Source organism: Paroedura picta, chromosome 3, assembly GCF_049243985.1.
Source record: "Paroedura picta isolate Pp20150507F chromosome 3, Ppicta_v3.0, whole genome shotgun sequence".
Taxonomy (NCBI): domain Eukaryota; kingdom Metazoa; phylum Chordata; class Lepidosauria; order Squamata; family Gekkonidae; genus Paroedura; species Paroedura picta.
Window position 1 is genome coordinate 177,425,264 of NC_135371.1, and position 26,963 is coordinate 177,452,226.

The following is a 26,963-nucleotide window of genomic DNA, read 5'->3' on the forward strand; positions in this document are numbered from 1 at the left end:
CTTGACAAAATTCTACCAGCCTGTGCCCTGCTTCATTTTGTACTCCAAGGCCAAACTTGCCTGTTATCCCAGTTATCTTTTGGTTTCCTACTTTAGCATTCCAATCCCCCATGATGATAAGCACATCATTTTTTGGCGTTGCTTCTAGAAGGTGTTGTAGGGCTTCATAGAACTGATCAACTTCATCCTCTTCAGCAGCAGTGGTTGGGGCGTAGACCTGGATCACTGTGATGTTGAATGGTTTGCCTTGGATTCGAACTGAGATCATTCTGTCATTTTGGGGATTGTATCCCAAGACTGCTTTTCCTACTCTCATGCTGGTGATAATCCCACCTGATAAACGTTTGCTTCTCAGAGGCAGGAAACCTCTGAATCCCAGAGCCAGGAGGCAGTGTCAAGGGAAGATCCTAGGCTCTCTGTCTTGTTACCCCTCCAGAGGAACTGACAGATCACTGTGTGAGATGAGATGCCAGACTAGATTGACCCCTGGTCTGATCTAGTAGGGCTCTTCTTAGGTTCGTATGAAGGCCTTGGCCTTTTGTCCTGTTGTTGGCCTTTCAGAGGAACTGGCTGTCCACTGTGTGAGGCAGGAGGCTGGACCAGGTAGACCCACAATGGTTTGATCCAGCTGGGGGCTCTACTGAGGTTCTTATCATGGGAAGGCCTTGGCTGCTATGCCCCGTTTGTTGGCCCTGAAGAGTGTCATCAAGCAGAATTTTTCTTTGCTTGGTATTGGCAGTCATCTTGCTTTCTGTTTGCAGGATGAAGAGGGACAACCCCTATCTGATGAAGACATTGCAGCAGAGGCTGACACCTTCATGTTTGAAGGTAAGACATTGTGGTTTGGTCTGGCCAGCCATTGACTGCAAAGGAGGAAGAGGCTCAGTCCCTACTTAAAGTCTCTGGCAGGGAAGGGAGAAGAAAAGAACCCAGTGTAGCTTCTATGTCTCTCCAGTGCATGCCAACTCGTGACCATGCTCCCGTCTTCAGAGACCGCCATGCACTTTCATCTGTCTAGCCACCCTTCTGCAGGGCTCTGCAGTGGCCCTATTTTCAGAGAGCACCTCTATCCTCTCCAGCTGGGATTGCTGGGCTGGTGGTGCCTGAATGGTTCCCAGTGAGCTGCATCAGCTTCAGAGCTATAGTAGTCAGAGCTGCAGGTTGAATCTGTGTCCCTGGCTGCTGTTGTGGGTGAGGTAGGAAATCACTACTGTAGATTGTACACATCAAAGTGATGCTGTCCCATCACAGGAGGAGGAGGAGGAGGGAAAGGATGGTACCCTGTGAAGGTGGTCAAGCTCTCAAGATGGACATGCTCCTCCACTCTGAGAATAAAAAGATACGGACTGGGTGGTCTTTAATAGTTTGTACAGTTTTTAAGCTGCCTGTTAAATGTGAGCATAACATTCTGAACCCACACTTGACGGGAAGTCCCACTGATTTACAGCATGGTGTAGTGGCTAAAAGCAGCAGCATCTAACATGGCATGCGGGGTTTGATTCCTGCTCCTCCTCGACATGCAGCCAGCTGGATGACCTTCGGCTCCTCGAAGGACTGATAGAGCTGTTCGGACAGAGCAGTAACATTTATGGCTCTCTCAGCCACACCTCAGGGTGTCTGTTGTGGGGAGAGGAAGGGAAGGTGATTGTAAGGATCAGGATTGTCAGGATCAGTCCCTGTTGTCTGCCATGAGTACTGTTCAGTGAACCTGTCTGACTCCATCTTGTATGCTGTGTCTGTGCTGTGCCTTTGTTGGAACGTTCCCATGTAACCAAAATGTTCCCATGTGACCAAAGCCCCTGCTTGTAGTTTTCCTTTGATTCCCCGTTGCTTTGATCCTTGCATTTTCACACTGCATATTCTCCCTACTGTGAAACAATGTTGCCCGGCTCCTGTAAACAGCTTATCAGCTAGCCTGAGGCACTGGCCTGACCAAGGCCGCGCTAACTTCAACACCTTGGTAGGAAGCCTGGGATGACACCTGGGTGAGGGGCTTCCCTCCTCCCTTGGGAATGCTCAAGTTTTGGGTGGGAGAAAAGTATTGATAAGTGCCTACTGTTCTTGTATCGAACAGATTTGACTTCAAACGTTATAGTGATCTGATCTACTGCTAATTAAAGCTTTCTTCTTATAGAAGTTTTGGTTGTGAGTTTTGTCAGCGCTTGACACTTCAGGTAGAGAAAAGCAAGGTATAAAACCCAACTCTTCTTCATATGAGTTCACTAGAAACACTGAACTGTACAAAACAAGCCCAGAATAACATGCAAATTAGGTATAAACATGCAATCAGTAAAGATGTGTCGTTCTATTTGCAGAATGGGAGCATTAATGCAGAACTGTTTGCTAGGACATATGGAGGAACGCAGAATTCCTTGGATGCATCAGCTCTCTGGATGATTGAATAGGGAACATGCTTTCACATGACCTCTCTCTCATTGCAGGACATGATACCACAGCAAGTGGGTTGTCATGGGTGCTGTACAATCTGGCACGACACCCCGAATATCAAGACCAGTGCCGAGAGGAGATTCAGGATCTGCTGCAAGACCGGGAGATTGAAGAGATTGAATGGTGAGGGATTAGAGGAAGGGGGAGGGGTGCCAATAGGAACTAACCCAACTCCAGTCACAAAGGGATGGTATATTTTATTACAGCTGCACAACTTTGCACAACTAGAGAGAGAGAGAGAGAGAGAGAGAGAGAGAGAGAGAGAGAGAGAGAGAGAGAGAGAGAGCTGTGCTGAATTCTAGGTTCCGATTTTATCATGCAGAAGACAATATTGTTTGTGGGTGAAAATGATGGGGCATGGAACAGGACATCCACACAGGAACATGCATGCCAGTCTTTCATGATTTAAGTGGCAACTTACAAAATCCTGCACATTGATTTATAAACATTGTCAGACAATCTGAAACTCTACACATCAAATCTAGGGACACATACAAGTTAGGTAAAATGTAAAGAAACATTTCACAAAACATTTCACAGCCCCCCCCCCCATCACAAACTGGCGGTAGAGAGCGTAGATGAGGATGCGGAGAGCAAATGAGTAGACTACGCCATCGCTGTTACAATTACTGTAAATTATTGGTTTTTTATTGTCATTTTATGGTTTTAGGGAATGGGGTTATGTAAGCCACCTCGAGCCTTCGGGGGGAGGCGGGGTATAAATATAAATATAATAATAATAATAAAAAAAACATTTGAACTCAACCCCCCCCCCCAAAAAAAAAAATTAGCCTGCCTTTTCCATCCCAGCACTGATCTGTAGGCTGGGCTATTGTTTGCCCATTTAGTTCCAGGTAGGTAGTCAAGTTGGGAAGATAATACAATTTTGGGAGGTAAATTAGCTTTGACTTATAAAAGCTTATCCCTGGAAAACATTGTTGCCCCTTAAGATGCTACTGGATGCAAATATTGTTCATTGTGACAGGATTTCTCTGACCTTTCTTTAAGCCACATCATTAATACAAAATCTGAACTCCTTCTAAATCAGGGAGGCTCCTCAGTCTACGGTGGACCAGTGGGGGTCTTTCCACTTCTCTGTGTCTTAACCAGTAGTGAGTGGGAATCATAGAATCATAGAATCATATAGTTGGAAGGGGCCATACAGGCCATCTAGTCCAACCCCCTGCTCAACGCAGGATCAGCCCTAAGCATCCTAAAGCAGTGGTCCCCAACCTGCAGGCCGCGGCCCGGTGCCGGGCCGCGAAGGCCATGGCGCCGGGCCACGGCTCCCTCTCCCCGCCCCCCCCCCCGCAGTAAAAAACTTCCCAGGCCACAAGCTTGCGGCCCGGGAAGCTTCCTACTGCGGGAGGGCGGGTAGAGGGAATCAGAGTCGGGCCACGCCCGCGCATCGGGCCACGCCCATGGGCCACGCCCACACGGGCTGGGCATGCGCGCATTCGCCATGCATGGCCTAAATCAACCGATGCCCTGCCGGTCCCCAGCCTCAGAAAGGTTGGGGACCACTGTCCTAAAGCATCTAAGAAAAGTGTGCATCCAACCTTTGCTTGAAGACTGCCAGTGAGGGGGAGCTCACCACCTCCTTAGGCAGCCTATTCCACTGCTGAACTACTCTGACTGTGAAAATTTTTTTCCTGATATCTAGCCTATATCGTTGAATTTGAAGTTTAAACCCATTACTGTGTGTCCTCTCCTCTGCAGCCAGCAGAAACAGCATCCTGCCCTCCTCCAAGTGACAACCTTTCAAATACTTAAAGAGGGCTATCATGTCCCCTCTCAACCTCCTTTTCCCCAGGCTGAACATTCCCAAGTCCCTCAACCTATCTTCATAGGGCTTGGTCCCTTGGCCCCAGATCATCTTCGTCGCTCTCCTCTGTTTAGACAGCCTCTGTTCGCCTCAGGAGTCTGTTTTTGCTTGTTTTACACACATGCACTTCCACATGTCCCGTCGTGCTGCTGCATTTGAGAGTCACTGTTGTGAATGTAGGCATGACGCGTACCTGCTAACTGATGATATAGGATCTAAAAACTGTGCAAGAGCTCCACCCCACACACTGCCTTCTGTACGAATTCCAATGTACCATTTTTCCTCCATGATGGTTGCCCTCCTCCTCCCTTCAAAGGGGGACAACTGCTGTCCTCAAAACCCACAGAACAAGGGAATGTAAAGGCAGGCTGAAGGTAGCTTCCTAGATTTTAAACAAACAGATTCTCTCATGGCAGGGACACCTCCTGAGGTCCATTTCTAGGCAGTAGAGCAGTGGTTCTCAGCCTTGGGGTCGAGACCCCATTTGGGGTTGCCTGACCCCTTCCCCAGGATCACCAGGTTTCCCGCCACGGCAGTGGCAGGTGGCAGCGTGTGGAGGCTTATGGTGGTTTTGGTGGGTGGAGGCACGTGGTGGTGGGGGAGGCCGGCAGAGGTGGGCAGAGGTGGCGGAGCCATAGCAATGGCCTCCTCCACGCTGCCTCGATTGTTGTGCGCATCCGTGCGCACACACGTTTCCAGCGTCCCACTGGCTCCTTCTGCAGCTGCCCAGAGGGTCGCACCGGCACCTGCTGAGGAATGCACCAAAACGCTTCACTCAGCTCTTTCAGTGCTGGCAATAAAGCAACCCCCTCCCCCCATGGGTCCAAAGTCGTCCCATCCCACCTGACTCCATCCAGCAAGCCCCGTGTGCTCTTCACTAGGGCTGCTGCGGAACCTCCCCCCCTCCCGTGTTTAAAAGAAGTGAGAAAAGAGAGAGGCAGCAAGCCAAGGGAGCAAGACGTGTGCCCAAGCCTGGCCCCAAGCAGGACAGTGAGTAATGTGGATGTGGTGGCAGCGGCAACAGTTTAACTGTGCAAAACAGCCATTTGAAAGTGAACATTCAACAAATCCAAGCATTTAAATGATCATATGGCAGTACTAATACATGCATCCCATTACAATTTTATCTTTACCATGGCAGAACAAACATACCTCAACTTATGAACAACCCCCCCCCCCCATCTGAGAGTTCTACCATGTAAAGAAAATATCACTGTGGGAAGAAAAATGCTAACAACCCATTGTTTCTCTCACCTACCCAGAATCCTTGGAAGTAAGACCCATGTGTGCACGTGAATTCATATCTAAATTATATAGAATTTTTATAGTCTGTATGATGTGAACTCCTTGTTTCGACCCTGGTGTGCAGTCCTGGATGAACCCCTCTAAGACAAACAAGCCAGAGTCCCAAGCATGGGGGGGACACCTAAGTTAGTCTTTATTAGGCCAAGGCAGCAACTATAGGATTTTCAGTGTCACAGATAGGAATTAGAACAAATTTAGAGTCTAGTGGCACCTTTGAGATCAATAAATTTTTATTCATGATATGAACTTCCATGTGCACTCACACGAAAGCTCATACCTTGGATAAAAAATTGTTGGTCTTAAAGGTGCCACGGGACTCTAAATTTGTTTTGCGGCTACCCACGAACAGATAGGCATTGTAAAAGATGGGGAACAAAAGGAAACTTGGCTAATTTTATCCTTAGACCCATGTCCCCCTTAATACAAATTCAGGAGTGAAGTCCGCTTTCCCACAGTATTCATGTTTGATCTACCAGAGTGTGAAACAGGAGACAGAAAAGTGTGAGAGTCAAGATGGGATTGTTATGCATACAAGCAAAGAACTGAGGCGTAAAGTGACATCCACATTTAGAGCTCTTCCCTAGGTAACCAAAGTCATGGGGGCTGAGGCCGGGGTTTATCTGGGTAAGCAGCGTGAAACTGGTGGGTGAGCTTGGGGCAGAAATATCATCAGCATCCATCTATTCATTGTCCAATTCAACTCCAAGATGGGAGAAGCATTCAACCTGACATGGGGCAGGCATGGTACATGACACTTCTTGAGTGACTCCATGATCAATAATTTTGCAGTTTCATTTCTCCTGGCCTGCTGCCTGGCAGATAGTGTACCATTTTGCCTGTTATAAGTTCTGACCTCCAAAGAATATGTCAAAATGACACATCTTCTCCAATGTTTGGGAAGACACCTTCCTCTCCCAAACATTTACTTAGCAATAAAGGTCACAAGCATGTTGCCATTTACAAAGCCAACTCCTGTAAATTCACCAGAAAAGCCTTATATTCTATACATGCCAGACCGTCTAGCACTTCCTGATCTCCCTTCCCACCCCATCATCTGTGCCATATTTGTTTATGTCAAGGGAATGGTGGTGTTGGGCCTGCTGAGGTGCTGTATGTGGAGGACAAGGATGGTATGGTAGTTGACCCCCACCCCACTGAGATTAAAACCCTGGCAGGCTCCATGTTTCCTGGGCCCTCTGGTTCCCATCAGAGGAAACACAGCCAGCATTGAGTCCTGGACCGAAGCCCTGGTGGCCTATGGGCCATATTTGGGGGCCCAGCAGCAACAGTTCTGCAGAATAATAGAATCATAGAATCATAGAGTTGGAAGGGGCCATACAAGCCATCTAGTCCAACCCCCTGCTCAACGCAGGATCAGCCCTAAGCATCCTAAAGCATCCAAGAAAAGTGTGTATCCAACCTTTGCTTGAAGACTGCCAGTGAGGGCAGCAGAAGCGAATGACGTTGGGGAAGGCAACTCGCATGGTGACAATAAGAATCTAGGGAGAAATCCAGTGAGGAATATAGAATCATAGAAAAGGCCCTGGTCGAGGCCAGGCAAGCCTCCTTGGGGCCAGGGATGACCAATAAGAATCCCAGAATCATAGAGTTGGGCCATACAGGCCATCTAGTCCAACCTCCTGATCAACGCAGGATCAGCCCAAAGCATCCTAAAGCATCCAAGAAAAGTGTGTATCCAACCTTTGCTTGAAGACTGCCAGTGAGGGGGAGCTCACCACCTCCTTAGGCAGCCTATTCCACTGCTGAACTACTCTATGAAAAGTTTTTTCCTGATATCTAGCATATATCGTTGTACTTGTAGTTTAAACCCATTACTGCGTGTCCTCTCCTCTGCAGCCAACAGAAACAGCATCCTGCCTTCCTCCAAATGACAACCTTTCAAATACTTAAAGAGGGCTATCATGTCCCCTCTCAACCTCCTTTTGGTGAGCTCCTCATTGAGGATACTAATCCAGCTATTCCTTTTATGTCACCTTCCATCCGGAGAGATAGCAGGATCTGTCAAGTTTGCTGACATTCGGCTCTTGAGGGTTTCCTATACCAATCAGTCAGATACAATCAAGTGTGGTGTTTGGGACCCTTCCTCTTTTCAGGGAAGACTTATCACAGATGCCATTCACCACCATGTGCATTAAGGAAAGCTTGCGCCTCCACCCGCCCGTCACGGTTGTGTCTCGCCGCTGCACCGAGGATGTGAAGTTGCCTGACGGACGAGTGATCCCCAAAGGTACCTCTCTCATTCCCTTGCAGCCCCAACTCAGTGCTAAAGCCTCCAATCTGAATGGACAAGGAGAAAGACCCCCAATAAAGGAGCCCTTCTCAAGCAGATTTCATGAAACTCTGGGGCACTTGATGGCCCTGGAAAGGTTTCCCAAAGGGGTGGGAGTTAATTCATTTATATACAGTCTTTAAAATTTGTTAACTTATCGGGTGATATGCCCTCCCTCCCAAAATGGCCACTGATGGGCCTGGAGGGGGTGGGAAGGGGAGGGCTCCCAGGTGAGCATGTACATAGCCCTGCTTCCCAACCATATTCTGCATGATTGCGCCACTTCAGGGTTTCTCAAAGCCTGAAGAATGTTTTGGGGGGGTTTTCAATGGTAAGAGTGTTGAGAAAGGCTGCTGTACGGCATTAAGGAGAAACTGGTTTCCACATATTTATTTTATTTTATTTATTTTAGGTTTTTATACCGCACTTCCATACGGCTTTGGGCAGTTTACATATAAAATCATGGAATAATTACATAGAATATTGCAACAAATATAACAGATCATAACATGTCAACCAGAACAATATCTAAACAGGAACAGGAACACTGACAGAGCTTTGGGATGGCCAGCTTCTTTGGTCATGGGAGAGGGTGACAGGGGAGCAGTGGGTGCTTTTGGGCTGGTCGGCCTCAAGCAAATGCCTGCTGGAGTAGCCCCCATTTGCAGGTCCTGCAGAATTGTGAGAATTCAGACAGGGCCCTGATCTCTTCAGGGAGCTCATGATGAGGTCCAACATGCTTCTCTGGGGCCAGTTGGAGGTGGTGGAGCATAAGGCTCTTTGGGGGGTATAGGCAGGGAGGCGGTCTCTCAGGTACACTGGGCCCAGACCACATATGACCTTAAAGGTGATTACCAAAACCTTAAGCTTAATCCGGAATTCAGCTGGGAGCCAGCCAAGTTGTTGGCGTATAGGCTGGATATGGGATCTCCATGATGTACTAGTCAGAATCCTGACCATGGTGTTCTGCACCAGCTGTAGTTTCCAGATCAAGGATAAGGGTAGGCTTGCATAGAGTAAATTACAGAAGTCCAGTCTAGAGGTGACCATCATACGGATCACTGGGACTAGATGTTCCAGGCCCAAGTAGGGCGCTAGCAGCTTGGCTTGGTGGAGGTGGTGAAATGCCAGCCACACTAGCTTTGTGATCTGGGCTTCCACTGTAAGGGAAGCATCCAAGATCACACCAGGTTCCTGGTGGAGTGAGGTGGCAATCCAGCTTAAACCTCTGCACCAGCTGTGCAAGAGGGCGCATGAAGATATTAAATAGGATAGGAGAGAGGACTGCTCCTTGTGGGACTCCACATGTGAGCTGGTGATGGCTAATCTCTCTCCTATTGCTGCCCTCTGTCTGCAGCCCTGGAGGAAGGAGATGGGAATATGTCTCCCATATTCCAATGTCGGCAAGGCAGTGAGCTAGGATCTCATGATCGACTGTGTCAAACACTGTTGACATGTCTAATTGTACCAGCACCCACCTCAGTCCAGCTGCCGGTAGAGGTCATCCATCAGGGTGACTAGCACTGTCTCTACCCCATGGCTAGGCCAGAAACCTGACTGAAATGGGTCAACGGCTGACGTTTCCTCCAGGAATGCCGATATTTGGCCCGCAGCAACCCTTTCAACCAACTTCCACAGAAACACTAGATGTGAGACAGGGTGGTAGCTGTCAGGTTCCTGTAAGCCAAGGATGGTTTTTTGAGCAATGGGTGTACCACTGCCACTTTTAATACCTCTGGGAATTCTCCCATTGAGAGGGAGAGGTTATTTCCCGGAGGGGAACATGTGCTACCAACTTGTGCTTTTCATTTCGTTTTTTCAGCCACCTGTTATGGGGTGGAGGCAAGAGGTGGGTCAGCAGCATTCTCACATGTCTACACAGAGCTGCCAACTCTTGGAAGGCACAAACAAGGGATGAAACCTAAGGAGGGCCCATCTGTGCAGGAGTTGACCCTTGCAGCCGAGAGTTGGAGCCCATCCACCTGGGACCAGAGCTAAGGGATCTAAGTCCAAGAGGGAGGTAGTCACGGTTTGCCATTGGTCTCAGGCAGGCACTGTCCCACTCTCCACGACATTTGTGGCTCCCACCACTTGCCTCTCTTGTTTTATTTTTGCTTCTATGCACTTCAATATTCATCAGAGGCTTTTCTTCCACAGGGACTATCTGCCTCATCAGTATTTATGGAACCCATCATAACCCTGCCGTCTGGCCTCAGCCTGAGGTACAGCATTCTGCTCTTCTGTGTTCACAGCCTCATCCATTTTGGGGGCACAGACCTAGAGGGACTCATATCCCTCTAGAACCCTAGAGCCCCTCATTCTTAGTTATGTAGAGCCCTGTTTAATGTACAAATCCATATCCCATTGTATGTTGTTGGATGCCCAAGCCCCCCCCCCCCCCGGTTATTGTTCTATATGTCTATATTGGGTTTTGTGCCCTGGCTGACGTATTTTATAGAAATGAGCCATAAAATTGCTAGCGACACAGACAAAAAATGCACAAAAAGCAAATAGCTAAAACGCTAGCCACAGAATAATGTTTGAATTGATGTCTTCCTGTATCTTTAAAGGAAATACTTGGCTTTCTGGATGTTTCCATCACACCATTATCCTTTAAGTTTGCATCTATAACATTCCTAGCTAGAGCAATTAAACCCCCCAAACAAACAGCCACATGGGTCAGACTTAGCCCGGGGTTTCTTGCGTGTCAGAAAATCTGTTCCACCCTTTTTCATAAGCTATGCACTAGTGTCTTCCTTGTTTGACTGAAGAGGAGCATGGCTCTGGCCACATGCAGTGCTTTTTCATGTGTGACAACAGACTCTGAGAATAGGTGAAACAACTACCCTTTCTTCTCCTGTCTGATGTTTGGCTGCCTAGTCTCTCCCCCTCTCCTTACCCCCCCAGATGGAACTCTTCCAAACTGCTGACACCTGAGTTTTAGAAGCCCAAGCAGTGTACTTTTGTTTTCCAGCAGCCAGCCAAGCAGAATTTGCCAACACTGAAATAGGGTTGGGGAGGGAGGGTGAGAAAGTATCTGGAGGCTTACAAGGCCCCCTTTGGTGTCCAGAAACAGATAGGCTAGTCTCTGCACTTACTGTGCCCCCCCTCCACTTCCCAATTTATTTTTCTTCTCACAGGTCTATAACCCATACCGCTTTGATCCAGGGATGTGCCAGCAGCAGCCCCCACTGGCCTTTGTGCCCTTTTCAGCAGGTCCCAGGTAGGCAGGATTCCACAGCTCCCCAGAACCTGGGGGCTGGGGGGGGCAGATCTCACTATCTAGGCCAGGGTTTCCTCAACCAGGGTTTTGTGACAGCCCTGGAAGGGTTTTGCTAATTGGGTTGGCGTTAATTAACTTGGTATATTTTTTTTTAATGTACTGGGTAATATGGCCATACATGGTTATTTTGCCCCCCTTTGAAATGGCCAATGACAAGCCTGGATGGGATGCGGAGAGGCCCTGGCCATAGAAATCCTTGCTGGCTAAGGCTTACTGCACGTGGTAGTGACTGGAGTCCAGTGGCAGGAGACGGGATAACACAGGCCTGCTCCAACCATTTCTTTAGCTTGGGGGGAGGGTTGGGGGTGACGGAGTGGCATAGTCCTTCCTTCCTCGACCGTTTCTGTCACTGGGGTGGGTATGGGGGCCACGGAGCCTCTCCTGGCTCTGTTTCTGCAGGCTCCCTTTGGTGTCCGGGTGATGCAACTTCTGGTGACATGTGACTTCTGGGGGTGTGGCCTATTGGCTACACTTCTGGAGTTTCTCAAAGCCTGCAGAATATTGCAGGGGTTCCTGAGCAGTAAAAAGGTTAAGAAAGGCTGTTCTAGGCCTTTCTTAGACCACGGTGAGCATGGGGGGGGGGGGGCGGGGGGAAGGGGTCTCCTGCATTGGCTGCTCCTGCGTGGGAGCCTCTGGCGTCCAGGCACTGCTTTCCTTTGGGAATCATGAGCAGCACACGGTGCCTCTCCTCCCAGAGGCACAAGTGACAGGGAAGAAGCGCCAGCCAGCCCTCTCTCTCCCTCCCTGCCTGTCACTGAGCGGGCCTCTCTCATCCTTGCAGGAACTGCATCGGGCAGAACTTTGCCATGTCGGAGCTGAAGGTGGCGCTGGCGCTGACTCTCCTGCGATTCAGACTGGGACTAGATCAGAGCCACTCGGTGCGGCGGAAGCCAGAACTAATCCTGCGCGCAGAGAACGGCCTCTGGCTGCGGGTGGAGCCCCTGCGCGCGGCAGCGTGACCCGGGCTCCTCTGCCCCGTCGACAATGGATCTGCAGCGGCGGCGGCGTCGCAATAAATCCCTTTAGCTCTCCCCGTGTCCGGCTTCACGCGTCCTTCACGGCTTGGGCCTGGCCGGGGGGGGGGGGGCGGGGGCGCGGGCGGGCGGGCCGGGGGGGGGGCGCGACCCTGCAAGGCTCAGCATAAAAGCCTCAAGCAGCCGCGGAGGGCTCACTTCCGGCGGAGGAGAGCCCGCCCCCGCGCCAGGATGACGCTCCTGCGGGGGCGGGTGGGACAGAAGCGCGTGTCGGCCGGAAGAGCGGGGCTTCTAGGGCGTCCCCGCCTCGGGACCACGCCCCTTCCGGTCCGGCAGCCGGAAGAGCGAGAGAGAAAGGACGCCTCTCGGCCGGGGGTCTGCTGCCGGCCTTGCCGCCTCCTCCCCGCCCCTCCCTCGCTCCCTCCCCGGTGAGAGGCGCGGGGCTCTGGGCCTTGCGCAGGCCGAGTCTGGGGCTGCTGCTGCTGCTACGGGAGGCGCGTCCCGCTCGCTCTCCGCTGCCCTGGCCTGGCCGGGCCTTGAGGGGCGGCGGCGATGGTGGAAGTGGGGAGGGAGGGAGGGAGGGGCTGCAGGGCGAAGCTGCCCGCTGGGGATGCCTCTCTGCTGCGGCCCCATTTCCTCCCCGGGGCGGGAGCGGGAGCGAGGCGGCCTTCCTAAGGGTGGGGGAGAAATGCCCGCCCCCCCCCCACTCCCAAGCGTCTGTATTTCCCGGGGGGTGGGCGCCAGGGGACTTCCTTGCCTCCCAGTTCCAGCCTGTGCCCCTATGCAGCCCCCACTCACCTTTTCTTGCTTAGGGGGGAAGGAAGGAGATGAAATCCTACTTCGGAGTCCACTGGGGAGTCTGACAACTTTTGCACACATGTAATGCCCGGCCACCAAGGATGGCAAATCCTCATTCCTCCCCTCCTTTTCCTTGCTGTGCCTAGAACATTTAGTGTCCATGCACTTCAGCACAGAACACACAGTGTGCGTGTGGAAAAATTAATCTCTTTGCGTGCTCCTTTTGTCAGGAAATCATGGGATAGCATCCAGGAAACACAGGCATGCTGCTTAACATTTGTGATCAGATCATCCGTGAAGAACACGTGAGTTGCATGCCATGTGACTGAAATTTCCTTATCTTACATGTGCATCAAAAGGAAAGCCTACTTTAGATAAGCAGATATTAGTCCTGTCTGGTTCAGTTGCCAAGCAGTGTCACACGAAGGGGAAAGGCATGCCTCTTCCAACCCTGGAGAGACCAAAGAGAGAAAAGAGAGTGAGAGATATTGATCTTTATCCATGAGCTGCAACACTGGGATGTTCGGAGGTATTGCTAGTGACAAGAAAAAGTTAAATACAGAAATTGCAAAAAGACTTTTTTGGGATACAACCCATTTTGTCAGGGGTGTGAAACAATTCCCTAAGAAAGAAGAATTTCTTTTTGTATCAAGTAAGGTAAAAGAACAGTGGCCTTGCTGCCTCTTCCTGCCCCCTCCTTCCCTCCCTCGCTCCCTCCCCGGTGAGAGGCGCGGGGCTCTGGGCCTTGCGCAAGCCGAGAATGGGGCTGTGGTGTCATATGAGCACAAGTGAACACTGTAGGCAAACAAATGAGTAAGGTCTAAACAGTATGGGTGATATTGCTCATTCCACCCGGATGGGGCCAGAACCAAAAAGGCCATGGCTGGGATCAAGGCCAGGTGCACTTCTTTTGTGTGATAGTTTTGGGGCCACTTTCCATCGATGAGATTGCTGAGCTTGGCACAATATGTCTTGTGTCCAATCTTATTTATTTATTTATACTTCCATTTATATCCCGCCACTAATGGCAATTGCGGTTTACAATATAAAACCAATATAATCACAATAAAGGTAAAGGTATCCCCTGTGCAAGCACCAGGTCATGTCTGACCCTTAGGGTGACGCCCTCAAGCGTTTTCATGGCAGACTCAATACAGGGTGGTTTGCCAGTGCCTTCCCCAGTCATTACCGTTTACCCCCCAGCAAGCTGGGTACTCATTTTACCGACCTCGGAAGGATGGAAGGCTGAGTCAACCTTGAGCCGGCTGCTGGGATTGAACTCCCAGCCTCATGGGCAAAGCTTTCAGATGGCTGCCTTACCACTCTGCGCCACAAGAGGCTCATATAATCACAATAAATACCCCAGTAAGCAATAAATTGTGGCATAGACTTAACTAAATCTTAGTCCCAGCTCTGCTGTTCTAGCCTCGGGATCAGTACTGTGTCCCCAGATGGTATAAACCTGGGGGGGGGGGGGTTGATCTCAACACATAACTAGGGCGGGACCCACAGTTGATAATTCTGGTTCTCCCCCCCCCCCACACACACACACACACAGAGCGAAGAGCTCTGAGGGAGCATAAGCAGATAAGTGGTCCCTCAGGTAGGACCAAGGCCATGTACAGTCTTAAAGGTCAGAACCAAAACCCTGAACTCAATCCGGTAGCAAACTGGTAACCGATGCAGTTGACACAGCACCAGCTGAATATGGGCCCTCCCAAGATGACCGAGTAAGGACTCTTATGGCTGCATTTTGTACCAGTTCCAGTTTCCAGGTCAAAGAAAAGGGTAAACCTGCATAGAGCAAGTTACAGAAGTCTAATCTGGAAGTGACTGTTGCATGTATCACTGTGGACAGGTAAGGTGCTAGTAGCTGTGCTTGGCAAAGATGGAAAAATACAGTTAGAATAGCGGTCCCCAACCTTTCTCAGGTCAGGGACCACCTCCGGAGTGAGGGAAGAGCCGACGGCCCGGGTGCTGCGAAAACGCGCACGCGCAATTGCCGCGCATGTGTGTTTTCGCCACCAGGTGGTGCTCACGCACATGCGCGGCAACTGCGCGTGCATGTTTTCGCCACTAGGGGCGCTAACGCATGCACGGCAACAGCGCACATGCGCGTTTGCGTCACCGCCATGCCGGCGGCTGCGCCTGCCTCTTCCTTCTTGCTGTCGGCGGGGGAAGGCAGGCGTGGCTGGCGGTGGCCCGGTACCGTGGCCTTTGCGGCCCGCCACCGGGCCGTGGACCGGGGGCTGATGACCCCTGTGTTAGAAGGTAGAGCTGAATGTCATCTGCATATTGGTGACACCCCTGACCAACTGGGCTAGAGGGCATGTGTAAATGTTAAAAAGTGTGGGTGAGAGTATCTCCCTCCCATGGTACTCCAAATCGGAGCCCAAAGGGGCTAGACAACTCCTCCCGCACGGCAACCCTTTGAGTCCAGTTCCGAAGAAAGGAGACAAGCCATTTCAGTGCAGTGCCCATAATTCCATCCCCGGGGAGGCGGTGAACCAACAACTCATGATCGACCACATCAAATGCAGCCAACAGATCTAAAAATACAAGGATGGCTAAATCACCCGGGTCCAGTTGGCACCGGATATCATCCATCAGAACCACCAGCGCAGTCTACTCCGTGGCCAGGACGAAAGCCAGACTGAATCATAGAATCAATGAGTTGGAAGGGGCCATACAGGCCATCTAGTCCAACCCCCTGCTCAACGCAGGATCAGCCCTAAGCATCCTAAAGTATCCAAGAAAAGTGTGTATCCAACCTTTGTTTGAAGACTTCCAGTGAGGGGGAGCTCACCACCTCCTTAGGCAGCCTATTCCACTGCTGAACTACTCTGACTGTGAAAAACTTTTTCCTGATATCTAGCCTATATCGTTGTACTTGAAGTTTAAACCCATTACTGCGTGTCCTCTCCTCTGCAGCCAGCAGAAACAGCATCCTGCCCTCCTCCAAGTGACAACCTTTCAAATACTTAAAGAGGGCTATCATGTCCCCTCTCAACCTCCTTTTCTCCAGGCTGAACATTCCCAAGTCCCTCAACCTATCTTCATAGGGCTTGGTCCCTTGGCCCCAGATCATCTTCGTCGCTCTCCTCTGTACCCTTTCAATTTTATCGACGTCCTTCTTGAAGTGAGGCCTCCAGAACTGCACACAGTACTCCAGGTGTGGTCTGACCAGTGCCGTATACAATGGGACTATGACATCTTGTGATTTTGATGTGATGCCCCTGTTGATACAGACCAAAATGGCATTTGCCTTTTTTACCGCTGCATCACACTGCCTGGGCTCCAAGATCACTGCAGATGGGGACTGCAGCAAAGAAATTAAAAGACGCTTGCTCCTAGGGAGGAAAGCTATGGCAAATCTAGACAGCATCCTAAAAAGCAGAGACATCACCCTGCCAACAAAAGTGCGTTTAGTCAAGGCTATGGTATTCCCAGTTGCAATGTATGGCTGCGAAAGTTGGACCATAAGGAAGGCCGAGCATCAAAGAATTGAGGCTTTTGAACTCTGGTGCTGGAGAAGACTCTTGCGAGTCCCTTGGACTGCAAGGCGAACAAACCGGTCAGTTTTAGAGGAGATCAGCCCTGACTGCTCTTTAGAAGGCCAGATCCTGAAGATGAAACTCAAATACTTTGGTCACCTCATAAGAAGGACTCCCTGGAGAAGAGCCTAATGCTGGGAGTGATCGAGAGCAAAAGAAGAAGGGGACGACGGAGAATGAGGTGGATGGATGGAGTCACTGAAGCAGTAGGTGCAAACTTAAAAGGACTCCAGGGAATGGTAGAGGACAGGAAGGCCTGGAGGATCATTGTCCATGGGGTAGCGATGGGTCAGACACGACTTCGCACATAACAACAATAACAACACACTGCCTGCTCATGTTTAGTTTACAATCCACAAGTACCCCAAGGTCTCGTTCACACACAGTGCTACCTAGAAGCATATCCCCCATCCAGTAGGCATGCTTTTCATTTTTCTGACCCAGATGCAGAACTTTACACTTATCTTTATTAAATTGCATCTTGTTCTCATTTGCCCATTTTTCCATTGTGTTCAGATCTCGTTGAATTCTGTCTCTATATTCCGGAGTATTTGCCAGTCCTCCCAATTTGGTGTGATCTGCAAACTTGATGAGTAGTCCCTCCACCCCCTCATCTAGATCATTAATAAATATGTTAGAAAGTACCGGGCCGAGCACCGAGCCCTGAGGTACCCCGCTACTCACCTCTCTCCAGTCTGATGAAACACCATTGACAACAGAACATCATGGGGAACATTGTCAAAAGCTTTACTAAAATCCAAGTAAACGACATCAACCGAATTTCCCCAATCCAGCAAACCTGTTACTTGGTCAAAAAAGAAAACTAGGTTAGTCTGGCAGGACCTGTTGGAGACAAATCCATGCTGACTTCCTTGGATCACCAAATTGTCCTCCAGATGTTTGCAGATCGCTCCCTTTAATATCTGCTCCATTATCTTCCCCAGAACAGAGGTCAGACTCACTGGTCTGTAGTTTCCCGGGTCATCCTTCCGCCCTTTTTTGAAGATCGGAATAACGTTTGCTCTTTTCCAGTCCTCCGGGACATCTCCAGTCCTTAAAGAGGTTCCGAAGATGATGGACAAGGGCTGTGCAAGTTCTCCGGAAAGTTCTTTGAGTACTCTCGGGTGCATTTCATCCAGATCAGGGGATTTGAACTTATCCAATGCAGCTAAATGCCTCTCGACAACCTCTCTATCCATGTTAACCTGCCACCCAGACACTATCCTTTGGCTACGTCCATCTCTAGATGTGCCTAAACACTTTGACCTGTGGGAAAAAACAGATGTAAAATAGGCACTAAGCCTTTCTGCTTTCTCTGCATCTTTCGTTAGAGTTTGTCCATCCGCACCCAACAGTGGGCCTATTGCCTCCTTTACTTTGTTTGCTCCTCACATAACTGAAAAATCTTTTCTTGTTACAGTGGGCTTCCTTAGCCAATCTTAGCTCACTCTCAGCTTTGGCCTTTCTGATGATTGATCTACAATGCCTAGTAACCTGTAGGTACTCTTCTTTAGAGCTTTGTCTTTCCCTCCATTTCCTGAACATCTACCATTTCTTTCTTAGTTCCTCTTGAAGTTCTCTGTTCATCCAAATAGGCTTCTTAGAGCTCCTGCAGTGTTTTCGTCTAGACATTGTTTAGACATTGTTTGAGCATGCAATAGCTCTTGTTTGAGTAGCGCCCACCCTTCACATGCTGCCTTCCCTTCCAGCATTCTTGTCCATGGTATGACACTCATCATGTCTCTGAGTTTATTAAAGTTTGCCCTACGAAAATCCAACATCTGCGTCTGGCTACAAGCTTCCTTGGCTCCCCATCTCAAAAGGAATTCTATGAGGACATGGTCACTTCCCCCTAGGGTCCCCACCTCCTTCACCTCATCCACCAACTCTTGCCTGTTGGTCAGTATTAAGTCCAGTATGGCTGAATCTCTTGTGGGTTCATCTACCATTTGATAAATGAAATTGCCAGGCAGGTCAGAAAGTTGCGTTACTGAGGACGCTATGCAGAGTTTGTTTCCCAGCACACATCTGGGAAATTGAAGTCACCCATGATGACAAGGTCCTGCCGCTTGGATATTTTCTCAAGCTGCTCACAAAGTGCAGCATCCACATCCTTTCGTTGGTCAAGCGGTCGGTAGCAGACACCAACCACCATACTGTTTGTTTTCCCCTCGCTTATTTTCACCCAGATGCTTTCCACTGTAGATATGCTCTCCTTCACTATAATTTTTCTGACAGGTAAGCCCTTTCCTCACATACAGTGCCACTCCTCCACCTCTTCGATCTATTCTGTTTTTTCTGAACAGTTCATATCCATCCACTATTACATTCCAGTCATGAGAATCATTCCACCAAGTTTCTGTGATGCCCACTAGATCATACCTTTCCATCAGCTTGAGAAGTTCCAGCTCTTCTTATTGTCCATGCTTCGGGTGTTAGTATAAAGGCATCTGAATCCTTTTACTTTTGGTTCCCTATGAGCTGGCCTTGCCGGTTGGGCTGCCCCCGATCGGTCTCCTTCCTTACACTCCCTATGCCGAACGTCTCCTTCCCCTTGTGGCTTCAGTTTAAAGCTCTCCTGATGAATCTCCCCAGGTTCCTGCCAAATACATTCTTCCCCAACTTCGATAAGTGCAGTCCATCAGGTGCTAGTAGACCTTCCTCAAGGAAGCCTATCCCATGGTCCTGGTATGAATCTAGGGCCGAAGTTTCCTCCCAAAATGCCAGGAGCTGGTCTGCTCCGGCCTGTTAAACTACCTTTCCCAGAAATGCAAGATGTGAAACCGGGTGGTAGTTGGCAGGGTCCCACGGGTCCAGCAATTTTTTTTCAAGAGAGGGCGTACCACTGCCTCCTTAAGCCCCTCAGGGAACTCACCCGATGATAGGGAGAGGCTAACAATCTGCCTCAAAGGGTTTCCTATCTGCTGATCGCCCAACTTGAGCAACCAAGACTGGCAGGGATCTAAGGGACAAGTGGTCGCCCTCAGTGACCCCAGCAATTTGTCCACCGGCTAATGAGAGCCAACCAAAGCCATCAAACACTAACTCCTGCGATGGCCATGGAGCTTCCAGTTCACATTCTGTATCAATCATGGCAAGCAGGTCCTGGCAGTGTAACAAGACTTGTCTGCAAAATAGCTCCCTAATAGCTCACAGTGCAAGTCCAATTGACCAATGTTTTGGGACCCTTCCTCAAGGGTGGTGAAAACCCTAATTACCCTAAACAGGCGTGATTTCCGTGGCAGAGCAGTCACGCTTTGCCACCTTCACCGTCATCTCATACACCATAAACCTGTGATGAGATGTCCTTGCTGCTTCGTTGCACGTCTTCCTCTACACTTGCTCTAGCCATCTCACTTCCTTCTTGAGTCCTGCTCAGAGTTATTTATTTGATTTTATTTTTATTTATTAATTGTTTATTATTAACTTTTATAGCACCACTCTCAGACCACCTGGCTTGTTGCAGTTTACAATAGAACAAAGCAATAAAAATACAATATCTCCACACTACCGGCTATATCATCCTGCTGACATAACTTATACAATAGATGGCAGCAACAAATTTATCCTCTACTGACCCCTCAACACCTTAAGTAGGTATCACCAGGCGGTGTTAGACCAGGGGGGCGATCTTGGCCCTGGGGGAGGGGGTATCCAGTACACAAAGACAGGGGAGAACCCAATCTTACTACCCCTGTCTACAGCCTAGCCTCAGTCATAGTTAAATCCTGGTTGGTTCTTTGACCATCTCTTCTAATGTGTAGTCATTTAAGATATCTAAGAACCTTGTTCCCAGTTTTAATGTATGGCTGTGAAAGTTGGACCATAAGGAATGCCGAGTGTCAAAGAATTGAGGCTTTTGAAGTCTGGTGCTGGAGAAGACTCTTGCGAGTCCCTTGGACTGCAAGGCGAACAAACCAGTCAGTCCTAGAAGAGATCAGCCCTGACTGCTCCTTAGAAGGCCAGATCCTGAAGATGAAACTCAAATACTTTGGCCACCTCATGAGAAGGAAGGACTCCCTGCCTTCACTTCTTCCTCTTCTTAATCACTTCTTCCAAACTATTCTTTTGGTTTCTGTGGGTGGGGTGGGGTAGGCTTTAGGGGTGCTTTGGGATTTACTGTTTCTTTCTCCTAGTGTTCTTTTATCTGAGGGGCAACATTGCTTGCCTTTTCTTCTTGGCGTTGTGTTTCTTTTAAAGTTGATTTTTACAGTATTTTCTTTCATTGTTCAGTTTTACAGTTCTTTCTTTCAGTGTTTTGTTCCGGAGGGGCACTGCAGTTGTAGTTAGAGTTGCCCATTTCCTAGTTTGGTAGCTGTTGTACTTGTTGTAGTAGGTTGCCAACTTTGGGTACTATTGTTCTGCTCTGGTTTGCTGGCCTGGGGGGCACTGTTTGGTTCTCCTGCCAGAACAGTTCTGTCAGAGCTCTCTCAAGGTGTCTGGCATCAAGAGAGAAAGGAAAGCCAATTGTAAGCCCTCTTGACTTTTCTGTATTTGTTGGGGGGGGGGCTGGATGGGAGAGCCTGTGATGATGGAGCATTTCCACGCTCGGCTTATATGCGAGTCAGTAAGTTTGCCCAGATTTTATGGTGTAATTAGGTGCCTCGGCTTATATGCTGGTGGGCTTATATGCGAGTATATATGGTAAGTGGAACAGATGATGATTCCTAAATTTAACAAGGTTTGAGCACTCTCATTCTATCACAGCTTTAGAGAATTTTGTTTGAACTGGGATGGGAGTCTGCTGCTTGGTGATATATTGAAGGGAGATTTCTGTTTTCTGTGCTGAACTTTGTTACTTCAATTTAGGCCCTGTGGGGAATTTCCTCCTTGATCTGGCATGCAGGAAGGGTTAGGCTGCCTCACTGAAAACTGTTCCTTGGTAATGTTTTTTTAATCCCTCTCCATACCCCTTCTCCAAGGGATTGGATGGCAGCAGTTTTGTCTTGCTTTGCATCATGTAAGCAGTGAAACTAATCTTTATGTGGTAAGTCTAGGTTTGCCTGATCACAGTTTGCTCGTAGTCAGAGTGACCGCAGTTTCTGTGACTGGCTGTTCAGTATGGTTATGGTTTGGCATTCTCTCTCCAAAGGCATGAACACATGTTTTTGTGTGTGTCTGCTTAGGTGTTCACTGTCCAACTGTATGCCTCAACAGAGCCCAAGAAGCACTGCTTAGTGGCTGATCTTCCTGAGGGCTGCGGGCTCTAAAACTGCAGGATGGGTAAGAAAGAAATAAGACCCTCTGTGTGCTTTGAAAACTGTAAAGTTTTTAGTTGTTTGTCTGATTCTGGGAAAGGGCGCAAGAAGGCTTATGTTAAGAATACTTGCTTAATGCTCCCCAGGAGTTTAAGGTGTTGAAAAACTGGCCGATTCAGAAGGCCTCTGAATGGTGCCACTTAATACAAAAATTGCTTTTTTGGGGGGGGGGGGGGAGTTACATTCTTTCATCATGAAACAGGGTTGGTGATGCTCTCTGTTTATTTATGTATTTTCAGAGACGCAGAAGTTGCTTACCCCTGTGAACAGCTATGGGTCCCAAGATGGGGAAGACAAGATGAGCCTCAGTGCTGCTTCACTGCAGCCAGAAGAGGAGGACCTTCGCAGGCGCCTTAAATATTACTTTATGAGCCCCTGCGACAAGTTTCGTGCCAAAGGCCGTAAGCCTTTTAAGTTGGTTCTTCAGCTGGTCAAGATACTAATTGTTACCATCCAGGTAAGTAGGCGTGGGTTGAAAACCCCAGCAGGGCTTGCTCTAGGTGTAACTTGAATATATGTTGTTTGATTGTACATTTCTGACACCTCTGAACTTAGTGGTCTCATTTTGCTGTCACAGCCAAAGATGTACCTATTCTTTGTAGGTTTTGCCAACCCGTTTTAAAATCAATCTCAGGTAGTGACTGTCACCACTTTTTATTGCAGGGTGTTCCACCTGTCAGTTACTTGTTGTGTGAAATAGTACTTAAGGAGCCCTGTTGGATCGGACCTGTGGTCCATCTAATCCATCATCCTGTCTCATGGAGTAGCTCACCAGGGCCAACAGCATAGAGGCCAGGGCCTTCCTTTGATGCTGCTTCAGAGCACCTGGATTTCAGAGGTTTACTGTCTCTGAATATGCTGGTACCTGGCTAGAATTTGTCTAATCCACCTTTTAAAGCCTGTGGTGATCACTGCATCCTCCAGAAGTTAATTTGGCAATTTAATTACTCATTGTTGAGAAGTTTCCTATTGTCTGTCTTATACCTATTGCCCATCAACCTCAACAAGTTCTAGTATTATCCCTTCTCCCTTCAAACCATCAAGTTCTAGTATTATGAGAGAGACAGGAAAAGCTCTCTGTATCATCTGTCTCACTGTCATTTCCTTTCTCAAGCCCCCAGGCAGCTATCATCGTTCTCTTCTCTGTTTGGTCCTTGCAAAAACTCAGAATCATAGAATCATAGAGTTGGAAGGGACCATACAGGACATCTAGTACAACCCCCTGCTCAACGCAGGATCAGCCCAAAGCATCCTAAAGCATCCAAGAAAAGTGTGCATCCAACCTTTGCTTGAAGACTGCCAGTGAGGGGGAGCTCACCACCTCCTTAGGCAGCCTATTCCACTGCTGAACTACTCTGACATTTTTGCTCCCTGAGCAAAGCTGTCAGAGAGCATCACCCTGCAGATATGTAAGATTGGCTACCGCCAGTTGACTTGCATCTCCTGTCATTATTCCCATCTTGTTGTGTAAGGGGCCTGCCAGAGGAAATCCTGAAGGTTGTCGTGCTTTCATTCTCTTGCATAATGTGCAGAACCAAAGGATTCAGGATGGCCTTTTTATAAAGGGACTAGGGGTAAAGCCCATTGTATCCAGGAATACAATGGGCACTAAAGCTTGATGGTGGGAAGAGGAAGGGGAGGGTTGTCCTACATACAAGGGCATGGGGATGAAGGGGTATTTTGTGGGGGGGGGGTTGTGGTGGCAAATGGGAGCATGGTATCCCCAGGTCCAACCTGGAGACTAGCATCCCCAATTACATTACCAGAGAGTACCCTTCAAAGCATCAATTTTCTTTAGGGGAACTGATCTCTTTAATCTGGAGCTGTAATTCTAGGGGGCCCTTCCCTCTCCCTGGCGTTCCCCTCTGGCTTTCCCCTGTTTGCTGTTTAGGCTAGGGCCACTGGGCTTTTCTTGGCCTGCTGGCATGCCTCAGAGTTGGCTGGAGGCGGCACGGCTTCCATGTCAGGCAAGAGGGAGGGACGGTGTAGCAGCCGGGGTGCCCCAGGGTCCATAAGAGGGGGAAAGCGGCGGTTGGGTTGGTGGTGGGGCAGGCGCTCCCGCTCAGAGAAGACACAGGCTGGTTTCCCTAAGATCTATCAGCAGGAGCCGTTGCCTCAGGAGGGCAAAGGCAAAGAACCCCCATGCACCCCTGGCAGCACATTTCAGGAGAGCAGCCAGCGACTGCAAAGAAGCAGCAGAATTGTGTGAAGACCGTTGGGGGGGGGGAGTTCTAATCTGACTGGTTTCCCTTCCCACAGCTCATTCTCTTTGGGCTCAGTAACCAGATGGTGGTGACTTTCAAAGAGGAGAACACCATCACCTTCAAGCATCTCTTCCTGAAGGACTACGCAGAGGGATCAGAGGACACTTACGCTGTCTATACACAGGCAGATGTTTACAATCATATCTTCTATGTGGTGGACAAGGTGAGAAGGGCACAGGTGTGTTGCTGTGGAAATGATGGAACCGTGCCATGGGACTGCTGGGGAAAACCCAACTTACTGATGGCAACTTTCTCCTCAGTACTTGGCTATTCCAAATGAAACAATAGGACGCTATGCCTATGTGCGTGCAGCCGGTGCCAACCAATCAGCTCTCATGCTCTGCCAGCAGTACTATCGCAAAGGGAGGATTGATCCAGCCAATGACACCTTCAACATTGACCCCAAGATTGTCACTGGTGAGGAGGAGGCTTCTTTCTTCTGTGTGGCCTCAAGTGTCTCATGCGTGGGGGGTGGGGGTGGGCAGTGGGAGTGGGGCCTTCCTTTGTTTGCATCCAATCTGGGTCTCTGTGTTTTAAAGGAAAGGCAGCCATGATATAGATATGGTGTGGTGCTATACAGTCCTCCTGCCTCTACCTTGCTAAACTGCACTCCTGTTTCAGAGCAGTTTTAGGTTGATTTGAAAAATGGACTCATGGAAGTTGAGGCTACACTATTTTGTGTGGGGGGGTTCTGTTTTGGGAATGCTGTTTTCTGTGTGTTGCGTTGTAGGAGAAAGAGAGGATGGAGAAAATGCAACTTAATAGGGACCGATACCATAGAGTTACTTTTGACACAAAAACTCTGTGTGTGGGGTGGGGGGGTGGAGGGTCTGGAGCTTGTTCTTAAGCACTGTTTCCTTTCCTTGTAGAGTGTGTGGGGGTGAATCCCCCAGAAAAGATCATTTCGCCAGACCCTGCGGGAAATTTTCCAACCCACGGAGAGCCAGGCTACAGCTACAGGAATTTTACACTCAAGTTTTACAAGTATAGTCCTGTATTGCCCTTGATGGATGTTAAGCATGAAGGATAGGCAGGGTGCAGCATGCAATCATTCGTAATGGTGGAAATCATTCGTAATAGTTCAGCAGTGGAATAGGCTGCCTAAGGAATTGGTGAGCTCCCCCTCACTGGCAGTCTTCAAGCAAAGGTTGGATACACACTTTTCTTGGATGCTTTAGGATGCTTTGGACTGATCCTGCGTTGAGCAGGGGGTTGGACTAGATGGCCTGTATGGGTTGCAACCCCAAGGTTGAGAACCACTGGCTTAACGGTTGTCACCTGTATGGCCCCTTCCAACTCTATGATTTTAAATAGGCACTGAACAAGACACTCAGCTGGATTGTTTTTCTCCTCATAAGTTTAATCAAGTTTTTTTGCACAGTCCCTAATAACCTACCTCTGGACCGGGAGGTTTCCTGTGGCACCGACCCACTGCCCCACCTCCCGCGCCTGAATCTCCTACGTGCCAGGCTTGCAAGCCAAGTCAGGGCACCGGGGAGACGCCCATGCTTGACCCCTCCCTCCAGGTGGCCTTCGTCTGTGCCTGGCCTGTACCTTCAGGGGAAGGTGACAGCGTCTGGAAGCGGCAGCGGGCAACGGCAGTGGGTAGCAACAGGCGGCACAGGCGCACAACAGTCGGGGTGGCCATTGCAATGGCTCCTCCGGCGGCCCCTTGCTGCTGCTGCCTGCCACCGCTGCCTGTTAGGTACACTTGTTTCCCGCTACCACGTGCCACCGCCAACACTTGCCACTGCCACTGCTGCGGCAGCGGCAAGCAAACTGGGGACCCTGAAGAAGGGGCAATGCGACCCCAAATGGGATTGCAACCCCAAGGTTGAGAACCACTGGCTTAATGGTTGTCACTTTACCATTTGTTGCTGATCCCATCTATCTCCACCCCAGGAATGAAAACATTCCTGCAAGTGAAAAACTTGCAGGAATATCCGTCATGTAGTTGGTTGAGGTTGAGCCACAAGGATGATCAGCCCCCCCCCCTTACAGGAATAAACTAAGTAGCAGTGGAGAATGCCAACAGCGCCCTCTGTCTGTCTCCCTTCTAGAATGGGTTATCTTTTGGTAGGAAAGGCTTGTGGTTTTTTTTGCCATATCTTGTCTTATGGTTGGTATACGTGTGTATTGTTATTTTTCTAAGGGTTTTTATTAGAATCATAGAATCAAAGAGTTGGAAGGGGCCATACAGGCCATCTAGTACAACCCCCTGCTCAATGCAGGATCAGTCTTAAGCATCCTAAAGCATCCAAGAAAAGTGTGCATCCAACCTTTGCTTGAAAACTGCCAGTGAGGGGGAGCTCACCACCTCCTTAGGCAGCCTATTCCACTGCTGAACTACTCTGACTGTGAAAAACTTTTTCCTGATGTCTAGCCTATATCGTTGTACTTGAAGTTTAAACCCATTACTGCGTGTCCTCTCCTCTGCAGCCAACGGGAACAGCATCCTGCCCTCCTCCAAGTGACAACCTTTCAAATACTTAAAGAGGGCTATCATGTCCCCTCTCAACCTCCTTTTCTCCAGGCTGAACATTCCCAAGGCTTTCCTGCGGCCCGCAGAGCACACCCGGCGTCTCACTGAGGCGCCGGGTGTGCTCTGTTCACCGCAGTGAAGTGGTCACGGGAGGGGCAGGGATGCCTTCCCCACAGCCCACAGAGCCCACCCAACATGCGCGGAGGCACCGAGTGTGTTCTGCGGGCTGTGGGGAAGCGGCCGGGGGGGGGCGGGAAGGCTTCCCTGCGGGCCGCAGAGCCCACCCAGCACCTTGTGGAGGCACCGGGTGTGCTCTGCAGGCCGCGGGGAAGCCGCGGCTTCGCAAGGGAGGCTGGGGGGGCTTCCCCACAGCATCCAAGACGGCTGCGGGGGGAGGGCACGTTTCAAAGCCCTTTCTTACGAACAGGCTTTGAAGCTAGTAATAATAATAAAAATAAATATTAGCAGCATTACACATCCTT

The 26,963-nt window shown here is 49.5% G+C and overlaps 2 protein-coding genes across 7 annotated transcripts in view; both read left to right on the forward strand.

Moving 5' to 3' along the window:
- Positions 1–12,182, forward strand: part of CYP4F22 (cytochrome P450 family 4 subfamily F member 22) — a 49,712-nt gene extending 37,530 nt beyond the window's left edge. For 5 of the 6 annotated variants that reach the window (XM_077329998.1, XM_077329995.1, XM_077329997.1 and 2 more), the window contains 6 exons: positions 762–828; positions 2,442–2,571; positions 7,693–7,826; positions 10,026–10,090; positions 11,009–11,091; positions 11,933–12,182. In XM_077329998.1, coding sequence (XP_077186113.1) covers positions 762–828; positions 2,442–2,571; positions 7,693–7,826; positions 10,026–10,090; positions 11,009–11,091; positions 11,933–12,110 — 657 coding nt within the window. In that variant the 3' untranslated portion in view covers positions 12,111–12,182. Of the gene's footprint in view, positions 1–761; positions 829–2,441; positions 2,572–7,435; positions 7,673–7,692; positions 7,827–10,025; positions 10,091–11,008; positions 11,092–11,932 lie in introns of those variants that run through there. The other variant, XM_077329994.1, reaches the window with a different exon arrangement.
- Positions 12,183–12,309: 127 nt separating this feature from the next.
- Positions 12,310–26,963, forward strand: part of MCOLN1 (mucolipin TRP cation channel 1) — a 28,890-nt gene continuing 14,236 nt past the window's right edge. Inside the window, exons 1-7 of the mRNA XM_077329999.1 lie at positions 12,310–12,553; positions 13,154–13,228; positions 21,604–21,700; positions 21,975–22,192; positions 23,995–24,162; positions 24,260–24,416; positions 24,869–24,983. Coding sequence (XP_077186114.1) covers positions 21,697–21,700; positions 21,975–22,192; positions 23,995–24,162; positions 24,260–24,416; positions 24,869–24,983 — 662 coding nt within the window. The 5' untranslated portion in view covers positions 12,310–12,553; positions 13,154–13,228; positions 21,604–21,696. The remainder of the gene's footprint in view (positions 12,554–13,153; positions 13,229–21,603; positions 21,701–21,974; positions 22,193–23,994; positions 24,163–24,259; positions 24,417–24,868; positions 24,984–26,963) is intronic.